Consider the following 12,923-nt stretch of genomic DNA (forward strand, 5'->3'; position numbering starts at 1 on the left):
CTAATTGCCACCACAGTGGATACAACACGACTAAAGGGGCAAGTGGTCAATCTGTTTTATAGCGTTTTTCCAAAACAAACACTGCCTCCCCGCGTCAAAAGGTAGCCAGGAGGGTTTAAGGAAAATCCAGAGCTGGCTGACAAGGGCTTTGCGGCAGTGGGAAGCATCCCCTCTACTCGGTTGTCCTGTGACTCCCAGCGCCTCAAGCTGCGGCCAACTCTGGCTCTTCTGTCTTTCCAACCCGGCTCCTGACTGCCAACCCATATTGGAGTGTGGGCCTGCGGGTGCTGCACCGGGGTGACAACTGTCTAGATGCGACATGCATTCTGTAGGGGGTCCAAGCCATCCCATTGGTGCAAAGATACCTGTCTTCGAGTGCAAACTGATTCCCTCTAGCCCCAGGACCGGGATTGTCTTTTTTTTCTTTTTTTTTTTTGGTGAGGAACCTGGGTGGTTCCGACCTTAAGGCCGCTCATCTGCTCCTCCTCCCCAACGAGGCTCCCACTCCAGGGTCCAGGGCTCCCTTCGCCCGGTGCTCGCGCACCCCTCGCATTTCCTCCCTCCCCGGGCACCCTCGTATTTCCTCCTTCTGCTCCCGGCCCTGCCTCTCTCCCCTTCACCCTCCAACCCCGCCCGCCTGCAGCCACATGACAGGAAGGGCTCCGCCACACGACGTCACCAACGTCCGCGCCCCCGCCCCCGCGCTCCCCCCGCCCCGCACGCAGGGGGCGACCGGCGGAGGGCGAACGTGGTCGGCGCGCTCCGAGCTCCCCAACCAGAGCTCGCCAGAGCGCCGCCACGGCGGCCGCCGCCGAGCCGGCGCGCGGGTTCCCGGATGTGCGGCGCTCGCAGAAGCCCCGCCCCCGCTGCCGGCTCCGCGCGCGCCCCCGCCCTCCGCCCAGAGCGCCGCTGCGCTCCGCTTTCCCCTCCCTGTCCCGCCCTCCCCCTTTTTCGTGCCTTGAGGTTGCGGGTCAGCGCGAGCCACTGCAGTGAGTCCGTTACGGCTCCTGCGCGGGCGCGAGCACGAGCGCGAGGCTGCAGCCCCCGAGCCTCCTGGCCCCCTTTCCCCCCCGTTTCTGTCTCTCACCCTTCTCGCCGTCTCTCCTCCCGCGCTCTCCTTCTCTGAATCTCGACCTTAATTTCTCTTTTCCTTGCTCGATCCCGCGTGTGCCCAGTCACCCGGCCGGCGCGGTCTCCGCGGCGCCGCTTCCCCTCCCCCAGCCTGCACCCCCTCCCCCGCGGGCGTCCCGAGGGCCGCAGCCGCCCCAGCCGACCGTAGTTGGGCCGCCGCCGCCGCCGCCGCCGCCGCCGCTTCCTGCGGGAGCCAGTCTGAGCGCCGACACTCCTCCGCGCGAGCGAGCCGCCGACCGCCCAGCAAAATGGTGAGCCTTTGGCTTCCCCACGCACCATCGCTCCCCGCCCGCCGCTTCCAGGGGCGGGGGCGAGTCCGGACGCCCCGGGGCGGCTTCCCCCGGTGGAAAATTCGAGAGACCCGAGAGAGCCCCATCGGCCCGGGGGCGGCGGGCGGCCTATTGACAGCACGGCGGGGCCCCGCCGCCCGCCCCCGGGCCTCCGCGGGGCGCCCCTTCGCACCCCCCCCCGGCGCCCCCGGGATTCCGCCCCGGCCTCGACACCCCGCTGCCTGGGCCGTCCGCTCCGGACAGCCCTCAGATCGGCCTGCCTTCCCTTTCTCCGGACCCTCTTCCACGTGGAGCCCCCCCTCACCCCCAGACTCACTCTCTCAAGTTCGGGGAGATTCCGGAATCCTGTGGAAATCATGTGTGGCAAATGGCCCTTTATATAAGACCCACTTTCTCTCCAGGGCTGCTCTTTCTCCCACTCATACTCTGTTTTCAAGCAACGAGCCTTGGAAGGAATTCTGCCTTACTTCCCCCTCTCCAGTTCGTGTTTATTTCACTGCTGTTTGCAAACGTACGAGGTTTTTTGTTTTTTGGTTGTTTTTCGCTGCTACTTTACTCTGCAGTGGCGAACCGGAGAGGTCTAAGGTGTAGATTCATGAAAACAAGTCTAAATTCGGTTTGTGATAAACGGAGATACTTGTTTTTTAGTGCTTACTTACTGCCAAGGGTTTTTCGTTTTCTTTGTTACCTTCGTAAGTCTCTCCTGTGCTGATTGTTTTTGAATCATGGCGATTTAAATTTGTCTTTCCTTAGCCTCACATTAATCCCTAGGTAGAATTCACTGCTGTAGTGTTTCCGACCGACGCTAGGGGTGTGTCTCCCGCCTCTGTCACTGTAGCCAAGAAATCAACGACGCCCTTTTAGCCTGTTACCCTACCGGTTTTGTCGCTCCGGCTAGCCGGTGCAGTTTCCTCTTTGTAATCAAGAATTGCATGCATAGTAGAAAAAGTATGCAGTGCTTTTTCATCTATATCAGATATCCGAACAGGTGATTTGGTCGTTAGGCTTTTTCTACAAGTCTTTAAACAGTTGTCCGAAGATTTTTCGACGGATTGCTTGGCGTAATGTCTTGCACCTTGTAATTGCATTTATTTCACCTTGTGTGTAGATATTAAGCATTTCAAAATAGAGCGGTGGGTGAGTGAAGAGAGAAATTCTGTGGACTGCAACTTGGGATCAATTTGTGTGATTGGGGGGGAAGAAAGTGACATTAGTCAAGTAAGTCAGCTTTTATTTAAAACAGGACAAATGATTAAGTGCACCTATTAGTGTCCTTAAAATTCAGATTAGGAGCAGACTTAATAAACGATTAGTGGTTTTGATATGTAGAGAAAGTTTTACCCTGCCAACTTCGGAGGCAGCTCAGAGACGATTTTGGCCTTCCGAGTCAAAACTTAGGCTTTTCGAGACTTACAGAAAACAAGTTAGAGCGGAGCCATTCATAGTGCAGCCTTTTTTTTTTTTTTTTTGCATAATCTTTTGGAGTTATGAATTGAACTTTAGTGCTTTAATACAACTTCTCTATACATGTGTTTTACCTGAAGGTCCAGATCTTGAAGATCTTTGTCCAGTGTTTTTACCTTTATTTATAAATGATACGTTTTGAGGAACAGTGACCTAGTCTTGTTGTTTATGCAGTGTATAGCAGAATGATCTGCTTTACAAATAGTTTTTTTTTCTTGAACAACAGGCTGAATTTTGAAAATTCTCTTTTAGGTCTTAAATTTATCTTCCTGATACTCAGTGTTTCCTTATTTTTCAAAAATATTTTAAAATCACCGTATGAGATTTTTTTCTTCCAGGTCATTATTTCTCTCTTCTTTACAGTTTCCTTTTTAGTATTTATTTTCTGATTCACTCTTGGCTTTTTTTCCTGCCGTCCTCTCAATAACATTTCAGGACATAATTTGTTGTGACAGTGGCCCCTCAACTTTTAGGATTATGTTGGTCTGCTGAATATAGCACTGGTTCGAAAGTGTCAGGACTGTAGCTCAACTCTGCCATATGGAATATTGATTAATTCAAATAAATTGGACTTTGGAGTGATCTGGTTCATTTATCTTGTTAATTGGGCATACAGTTCTGAAAACTTTCATTCCCTTTGGAAAATCTTTATAACTTTTACTGAGTGTTATGGACGTATATTTTTGTCAACAGATTTTAATTTATGAATATCAGTGATTAATTCAAGTAAGGGGAAAGTAAAAAGGCTTAGAGATTGAATTGAGCCTATCAAGAATCTTTTTTGACAGGTACTAGTTTTACTTGCTACCTTAAAAGTAGCCTACTTCTTGTTTTCCTGTTATATCCCTTCATCTCTATTTGGGTCATATTAAACTGTTGAGCAGATGGGCTGAAAATTATGCATATGCATATAAAAATGTGAGTACTGAGCTCCAAAGAATTTTTCTTGAACCATTACTGGTCAGTTGTCTATGATTAAATAAATAAATGGATGTTTATTTATTGAAATAAATATATCATCACAATATTTTCTCTAGGTAGGTATGTATAGTTTTAGATAGAGTACTTAAGTGTTACACACAGAGGTAAAATAAGAATAAAATAATCAAGTAGAATGTTTAGATCGGTGTGATTGAAAATAGTCTCTCAGTAATTTTTGAAGGAGTAAATTTTGTAGGGGCATTTTTAGAAACAGTTAACTTTTTATGTATCAGATGTAGTTTTTACTATGTCATTACTGTAACTCAGAAATATGACCAGGTGTTTTGGTATCTTTTTTTCGTTGGAATAGGTAATACAAATTTTGTTTTGGATGCATATATGAACATAGTGCATAAATAATTAGCTATTCTTTTAAGTTTTGTTTCTTAGGCCAACCTTACATATCATAAGTGACCTTTTTTATGTTTTTGTGTTTTTAAACTTTGTATTACAATTATCTCCACCATCTGTAAATAGAACCTAAAACACATTTATTGCTGTCTACAATAACTGCACTTGGAGTTGTACACAGCATATTTTAGTTTGAATTCTCTGACCAAGAAAGGCTACTTCAGAAAAAAGCAAGCAACCTGTCTTATGGCCAGCAGAATTAAAATTCAGATCAATCATAAAGAGAAAATTTCTCCATTTACTATGTCCCATAGTGGTTAAGAAAATAAAAGGGTTTAGAGTACAAGGCAAAGAAGCTGACTAAGGGTCAGTCAGCAATGAGAGAGGGACAGACAAGTGTGCGAGGATCAGGCATCTGTCATAGGTTGTAAGGCAAGCAAAAGTACAAGGCAGTGTAAGAAGTCAGCTTGGGCCAGGAGGATTAAGCGAGTCAGACAGACCTTGGGCCCAGAGTCGGGGCAGTCTGCAGGGATTCGTTCAGATGAACAAATACTTGTAGGTTTCGTCTGCATTTCACTGGTTACTCTGCCAGGTTGTGGAGGATATCAAAATGATTAAGGCAGGTTTCCTGCCTTCATTTAAGTAGAGAACATGAGACAACTGCCAATAGGTGTGAAAGAAAGTTAGCATGTTACCATATGAATAATATACACAAAGCTGGACAGAAATTGAGGAAAGAGCAAAATCAGTTTCTTTGGGGATTAGGGGAAGTTTTATGAAGGAGGTGACAATTGAGCTGGGTCTAAAAAGATTAGCATTGCAGTAAGCAGAGTTGGAGGTAGCTAGGAAAAGACTCTAAATCCTGGAGCTAGGAAGAGAGAACATAGATTTGGAGCACTGACACTCAAAATGTGATTCCTGGACAGCATCAGCATCATCTGGGAACCTGTTACGTCCCACCCTGAACCAGCTGAATCTATAACTCCGGGGCTGGGGCCAAGCAGTCTAGATTTATATACCTCTGGGTAGTTCTGATCTATGCTAAATTTTGAGAGCCACTGTTTAGAGAATAGCATGGAATGCATTTATTTAAATTTTAGTTGAGTGTCTGTTAATATACCTAGCATTGACTATACAAACAGAAGACATAATTATAGTTTCCAAGGAACTTAATCAACTAGGTGAACAAGACAATTATTATGCAGTGTGATATGTGCTATTAACAAACTAAACATGGGGTCCTGTAAGAGCACATGGCAGGGGAGAGGTGTAATCCAAACTGAGGTGGGGATTGGATGGAGAGATGAATGAATGTCACTCAAAGAAAGCTTCATGGAAGAGATGGTGCCTGAGCTGAGGCTTAAAAGGATGAATATTTAGCCAGTGGGAAAGACACTCTAGGTAGAAAGCTTTATGTTTAAAGCCACTGAGGCATGAATATATAAGCCAGTTCAGCATGGCTGGAGGGTAGGGGGGTAGGGTGGAATGGAGAGGCAGAGTGGTCAGGTAGATTGATGCAGGATCCTAGAAGGGTTTGCATATCACATGAGGGAATTAATATTTTTTTCCTTAAAGCCTGTGGGAAGTTATTGTTTTCAAGCAGGAGAATGACATCGTCTCATTTACTGTTTTAGAGGGATCAATCTTATGGTCATGTGGATAAAATAGGATAGCTGAATGTAGACATGGGGACCAATTAAAAAATTATTACTGTAAAGTGAGATATTAAGGACCTGAAAGAACGTAATAACAGTGCAGATGGAGAGGAGGGACCAGGTATGAGACACATTTAGGAGGCAGAAGATAGGACTTGGTGACTTGGATTATGGGGAAGGAAGGGGTGAATCTTGCTGTGGCTTCTGGCTTGGGTGACCGGATAGATAAAACTGCCATCCACTCAGCAAATATTTATCAAGAGCGTATGTACTTGGGTAAGATTTGATTCGAGGGATACACTAGAATGCTATTCTGCCCTCAAGAAACATCCAGCTTTCTGGGTTGACTGTTGTTTCATCTCTAGTCTTCTCTCATCATTTGGTAATTAATGCTCAGAATGCTATGTTGCAAGAGTCTAAGTTCAATAAGATAGAGTGTTGTGAAATATTAACAGTGCCTGCTGCATAGATACCGTGGTCTAGGAGATAGCAGAAGGAACCTGACAGCCTGGAGGTAGGAAGAGGCAGCATATGTTTGAGCAGTGATTCCCAGAATATGGATCCTGAGCTAGCAGCATCAGCATCATCTGGAACCTTGTTAGAAATGCACATTCTCTGTCTAGGAGATACAGGAGAAGTAGATTTGGAGGAGTGGTGATGATTTCTACCTTGGACATGGTGAATTTAAAGTAGTCATGGGGGGACTTCCCTGGTTGCGCAGTGATTGGGAGTCCACCTGCTAATGCGGGGGACAAGGGTTCGGGCCCTGGTCCGGAAGGGCCCCACGTGTGGTGGAGCGGCTAGGCCCGTGTGGCATGACAGCTGAGGCCCGTGCGCCTGGAGCCCGTGCTCCGCAGCAGGAGAGGCCGCGGCGGTGGGAGGCCCGTGCACCGCGGCGAGGAGTGGCCCCCGCTCGCCACAGCTGGAGAAAGCCCATGTGCACCAATGGAGACCCAATGCAGCCGAAAATAAAAATTTATATAAAATAAATAAAATAGTCATGGGTCACCGAGGTGGATATGACCAACAGGTAATTGGCTATATCTGGATCTGGAAGAGAAATCTGGGCTTATATTAAAGACTTGAGTGTTGTGTGTATTTGTTCTAGGTAGTAATAGAAGCCATGAAGCTGAATGAAATCCCATAGAGAAAGAATATAAAACGATAAGAGAAGAGGACAAACCCTAAAGAACACTGCATTTAAGAGGCAGGTAGGAGATGAGGAACCTGTCAGTGTTGTCTGAGAATAAATAGGTATTTGGAAAATTAGCAGAGTGATGTCATATTTGAAGGAGTCAGCAGTGTCTAGATTTTGCGGAGATCAGGAAAGAGAAGAACTTAAAAGTGTCTTTTGGGGACTTCCCTGGTGGCGCAGTGGTTAAGAATCCGCCTGCCAATGCAGGGGACATGGATTCGAGCCCTGGTCCAGGAAGATCCCACATGCTGCAGAGCAACTAAGCCCGTGTGCTACAACTACAGAGCCCGCGCATCTAGAGCCCGTGCTCGGCAACAAGAGAAGACACGGCAACGAGAAGCCCACGCACCGCAACAAAGAGTAGCCCCCGCTCTCTGCAACTAGAGAAAGCCCACGCGCAGCAACAAAGACCCAATGCCACCAAATAAATAAATAAATAAATAGTGACTGTACCAATTTACATTCCCACTAACAGTGTACTAGGGTTCCCTTTTTTTTTTTTTTTTTTTTAAAGTGTCTTCTGGAAGGATCAGAAGAGTTCTGGTGACTTTGGCAATAGTACAGAAAAACACCATTTTGTACTGGTAGCAAGGAAAGCAAGGATGCTGTGAGTTGAGTAGTAAATGGGTGGCCAGAGATTGAGTATAGACTTCTTTAATGCTTTGACTTAAGGAGAGATGATGTAATCTAGAAAATTTAGGTTTGAGGAAGAATTTATTTTGGGGGTTAAGGGAACAAGCCAGGAAGGAGGGAGCAGTTGAAGACTCAAAGAGAAAAGATGGAATTCTTAATAGTTTGAGGGCCCCAGGGAGGTAGGAGGGTATATGAGTCTCCTTAGACAAGAGAGACTTTTCTCATCCATTAACATGGGAGAGGAGATAAAAATGAAAACTATTATAGAGGTTATAATCTTTGAGACAGCAACTTCAATTAAGTCCTAGGTAATGAAAATAAAATTGCAAAGAAATGTAAACTGAGAATGCAGAGGCCTTGTCTTTGTCTTTTCATTGTTATATTCCAAATACTTGATATATGATAGATAATTAAGTAGCGTTTGAAGAAGGAACATGTGGACAAATAAGTAGAATAAAGGAGTAAGTGCTGATGAGACAGTGGAGGCAGTGAGCGTCTGTTTTGAGACATTTATGGAAAAATGGACAAAGAAAAGTTAACTCTAGTGGTTTACAGTTGAGGTAATTCTTTGCAGGATAGGAGATGTCAGTATTTTTATTTTTATTTTTTGGCTGCGTTGGGTCTTCGTTGCTGTGTACGGGCTTTCTCTAGTTGTGGTGAGTGGGGGCTACTCTTCATTGCGGTGCACGGGCTTCTCATTGCGGTGGCTTCTCTTGTTGCAGAGCACGGGCTCTAGGCACATGGGCTTCAGTTGCTGTGGCACACAAGCTCAGTAGTTGTGGCTTGCGGGCTCTAGAGCGCAGGCTCAGTGGTTGTGGCACACGGGCTTTGTTGCTCCGTGGCATGTGGGATCTTCCCGGACCAGGGCTCGAACCCGTGTCCCCTGCATTGGCAGGCGGATTCTTAACCACTGAGCCGCCAGGAGAGTCCCAATGTCAGTATTCTTTAGAGTTAGAAGAGAAACAGGGAGAGGGATCTGTGAGGAAGAGGATGATTAGTGGAATGAGCCCTAGAAGTGGTAGAAAGAAGATGGGTAAAAGGAAAGGAGGGACATCAAAAAAGAGGGAAAAAAACAAGGTGAGGAGAGTAGGCCATGACGACAGGTATGTTTTAATAATGGAGTTCAAACTAGGTGACCTAAAATCACCTCAGCAACTGGGGATAGTTTGAGGCAAGATCATCTGCTGAAGTTGAGAATGAGGCTGAGGTGAATGAGATGAGGTTGAGGGTGAGGAGTATGGAAAACAAACGATTACAGTATAGATTTTGAAAGATTTGATAGGCAGTTAACAGGGTATTAAGTAAACCTTATTAAATAGTAGGTGGACCCAGGACTTAGGAAATTAATCTAGGAAACAGGAATTTTAACAAGAAACTAGCTTAATACTTTGTCAGTCTTTGCGTTAGTAATTTCTGATCAAATTACATAGTTCTAAAAGGAACTGTTTTCTGAGTTCAGGTTTTATGGTAAGGGGAACATCTAGTTGAAGGTTAATACTCTTAAAACTTTTGTAAAGTTCTAAGCACACAATACATTTGCTTAAAAAATAATACCACACTGAAAGGTATACAGTGGAAAGTCTTTCCTGGCCATCCATTCTCCTTGTGTTGATCATTGTTAAGTTTCTTGTATATTCTTCCAAGAAGTTTTTTTTGGTGTGTTCCCCCCATCCTTTTTTTTTAAGCTATGCCAGTGTGTGGATTTATTAATCTTTTATAATTTAGCTTTTATTAAGTAAGATTAAAAAGGTCAGACTTAAAGAGATTTTTAATGATGTCATGCTCTAGTTTACAAATTACAGGCAGTTTTATTCCAAGGTAAGCATTGAGTCAAAAACAACTCAGCATAATTTTTTAAATTAGCTAGCAATTTCATAATGGTTGAGGTTGATACTTCAGCTAGGGTCTGAACTATGTCAATATTCTTATGAAATTACTCTAGGGAAAATACTATTTTACTAGAACACTTTTTGTACTTACTTTTCCACTTAGCACCTTATTAACAGCATGGATAACAATTTTTTAAATTAAAAAGAGAAAATGATCTCTGAAGTGTAGTGGAGAAAGCATCTATTTTATTTCAAACTTGCCAGATTAAAATTTCTTCCTCACTTTTGCCCTTCCAAATAAACTTTTTATTCAACAGTCCAAATTCATTTTCTCCCTTTCCTGATTTTTCCTTGGACTCCCATATCCACTTGTGGTCATGGGTTGACAGTAATTATAGCTAATGTATAGATCTGGTGCAGGAATGAAATTTTGAAATGAAATGTGACTAATTAATGTTTCTGGGTTTGTCTTTGGTTTTTATAGTCTTGTACTATAAAAATATTTAAAACATTTGAAGATTTCGATAGGAAATCCTTTAAAGTTTAGCACAGGTAATTCAGCAAGTCATAGGTTCTTATAGGTTACTTTCTCAGAGTTTTGTTTTGTTAGTTAAAGCCCTTTCTTACCAGTATCATCAGGAGGGCCACGTGGTAGCCCCATTGCTATCCCAGAAAACATTTCTGTAAATGAGATAGCACTTTGACTTGTGTTCTGGGAGCATTATTAAATTCATCTGTGCTCTAGCCAGGTCTCTCTTGACTTTTGTGAACAATACAGAGAATTCATTTTTACTTGTACGTTAGAATTAGGTATGCAGGACTTCCCTGGTGATGCAGTGGTTAAGAATCCGCCTGCCAGTGCAGGGCACGCAGGTTCAAGCCCTGGTCTGGGAAGATCCCACATGCCACGGAGCAACTAAGCCCATGCGCCACAACTACTGAGCCTGTGCTCTAGAGCCCACGAGCCACAACTACTGAGGCTGCATGCCACAACTACTGAAGCCCGTGCACCTAGAGCCCGCGCACCGCAACGAAGAGTAGCCCCCACTCGCCGTAGCTAGCGAAAGCCCGCATGCAACAGCGAAGGCCCAATGCAGCCAAACATTTATACATACATACATACATTCATTCATTAAAAAAAAAATTAGGTATGCAGTTTAAAACCTAGGGATGAGAGTGTGAAGCACAGCCACCTACAAAAAGAGTCAAACCTTTACCATTGGCATTGTTAGAGCTGTCTGTTAGCACTTTTATTTATTTATACTTTATCTAGTTTCAGGGATGGTTTTCTTTCATATGCTCCTGAGTGCAGTGCCACAAGCAACCTCCTATTATAGGCATGCAGTAAGCTGGCATCCAGCTTACTGCATGCCAGATTGTAAGGCAGTCTTTAATTATTTGTTTATAAGGTAATCTTTAATAAAAATTAGAATGTCAGGAAAAACAAGTGCTAATAGGTAAATAAGGGAAATCTGTGATTTTATGTGTGCTCACGTTGCAACTGTTTTCCTAATAAATAGGATTTCATGAATTATAAACTAGCTCATAGTAATCTTTCTCAAATAGTGAATTTATGAATGAACAGGTATACTTCAGCTCTGCCTTCCTATCTAGCTGTCATTCTTTCGTTACCGTCATACTTTTGACTCATCTGTATTTGCTTATTTTCTTGTTTTTCAGTCTTCTACAGTCTAGATCTGTGATGTCCAGTTCAGTAGCTGCTAGCTACATGTGGCTATTTAAACTTTAATTTAAATGAAATAAAATTGTGAATTCAGTTCTTCACGATATCTGCGTTTCAAGTGCTCAGTAGCTGCTTATGACTAGTAGTTACTGCATTAGCGCAGATATAGAAGATTTCCAGCATTGCATGAATGTCTGTTAGATAGCACCGGTCTAGAATGATTTCGCATCTGCATTCCACTGAAACTTACTATGTTGGCAGTACTCTTCTAATTATCAGCATGAGTTTGGGAGTTGGGAAGATTTGACTTTAGATTCTGGTTCTGCCATTTTCTAGCTGAGTGACCTTGAACAAATGCTATAAACTCTAGACCTTGTTTAGTACATGTGTAAAATGGGAATCACAGCACCTGAGATAGTGGTGACAATAGAGAGTGTCTGGAAATCACTCATCAAATGTATTTGGTTCTTCATTCTTCTTACTTGACTTCTTTGTTATGTTGGGCCTTGTAGGGAACTCTTCAAATTCTCTCCTCTTCCGTTTTTTGTAACGTTTGCTAGTGGCTCCTCTACCTCTCTGACCATTTTTGATCTTTGTTGCTTGCCTCTCATCTGGCTTTGGTCCAGGGCCCTCTTAAATATGATTGTATCACTTTCCCATTTAAAATCTCATACATTGTAGAGACTAAATCCTTAGCATAGCCTGTAGACTTCATTCGTTCTACTTGCTGTTTACTTCAGCTTCTTCCACCATGTTCTGCTTTCTCTATACTGTAGCCACTTAAACCTTACATTTATTCAGTATTTTATGCTATGTTTGTTCTTCCATCTGTTTATTCTACTCTCAGAGCCTTTTGCATGGACTATGTTTGGAATGCCTCAAAAGTGCCTCAAGTAAGTGACTGAGCCTCCCACCCCCATGCCAGGTCAGGCCATGTTCCTGTGTTATACTCTTTTAGTACCTTTTATGTCTTTGTAGCACATGCTTAATTAGCTCTATGGGTGTTTGGCTGTTTTCTGTCTCCCCATGATATAATGTGAGTTCTGTGGGAGTGGGCATCATGGCTGTCTTCTTCCCTCTTATACCCCCCTAACTGCCAGTGTAGGCTCGTATATATTATATAAATATTTAGTGAATGAGTGAATTGAGTAAATGCATGAATTCTTTGTTTATTCTCAAAGTTTCATCATCTATGTACTGATGATTCATAGTTTCAGCCCACATCATTCTCTTCTTCTCTAGTCCAGAGCTCTAACTGCTTACTTTATATTTATCGAAATAAGGATGTCTGTAAGACGCCTCAAACTCAACATAACAAAAACCACATGCATTATGTTATCTTCATATTCATGCTTCATTATTCCCTAATTTTCCTTAATGGAAACAGTATCTGTCCATTCACTCCTATCTGGAAACCTGGTGCATATGTTTTACTCCCCTTCACTAGTACCTAAAGCAGTCATCAGTTACAGCCTGTACTAAAAGTATGACACAGAACACCTCCTGACCTGGTTTGGAGGTGGGAGGCTTAGTCACTCACTCGAGGGGCTTTTGAGGCATTCCAGTCTGGCTCACATACTGCCCGTAAAGAGGAAAATGTACTTAACAACGTTCCCAGCATATCAATGCTTCCTGCCGTAAGCAGTGGCAACTGAATCTAAAATACACCAACACAGGTGAAAGCAGCAAGCTACTGAAGAACAGAGTTCT

At 43.7% G+C, this 12,923-nt stretch overlaps 1 protein-coding gene across 1 annotated transcript in view; it reads left to right on the forward strand.

The window, feature by feature from the left end:
• The first annotated feature begins 938 nt into the window (after positions 1-938).
• The window catches only part of PPP3R1 (protein phosphatase 3 regulatory subunit B, alpha), a 58,695-nt gene continuing 46,710 nt past the window's right edge, over positions 939-12,923 (forward strand). The window contains exon 1 of the mRNA XM_029231760.1: positions 939-1,382. Coding sequence (XP_029087593.1) covers positions 1,380-1,382 — 3 coding nt within the window. The 5' untranslated portion in view covers positions 939-1,379. The remainder of the gene's footprint in view (positions 1,383-12,923) is intronic.

Source organism: Monodon monoceros, unplaced genomic scaffold (assembly GCF_005190385.1).
Source record: "Monodon monoceros isolate NGI ecotype Baffin Bay Population unplaced genomic scaffold, NGI_Narwhal_1 Super_Scaffold_19, whole genome shotgun sequence".
Classification (NCBI taxonomy): Eukaryota; Metazoa; Chordata; class Mammalia; order Artiodactyla; family Monodontidae; genus Monodon; species Monodon monoceros.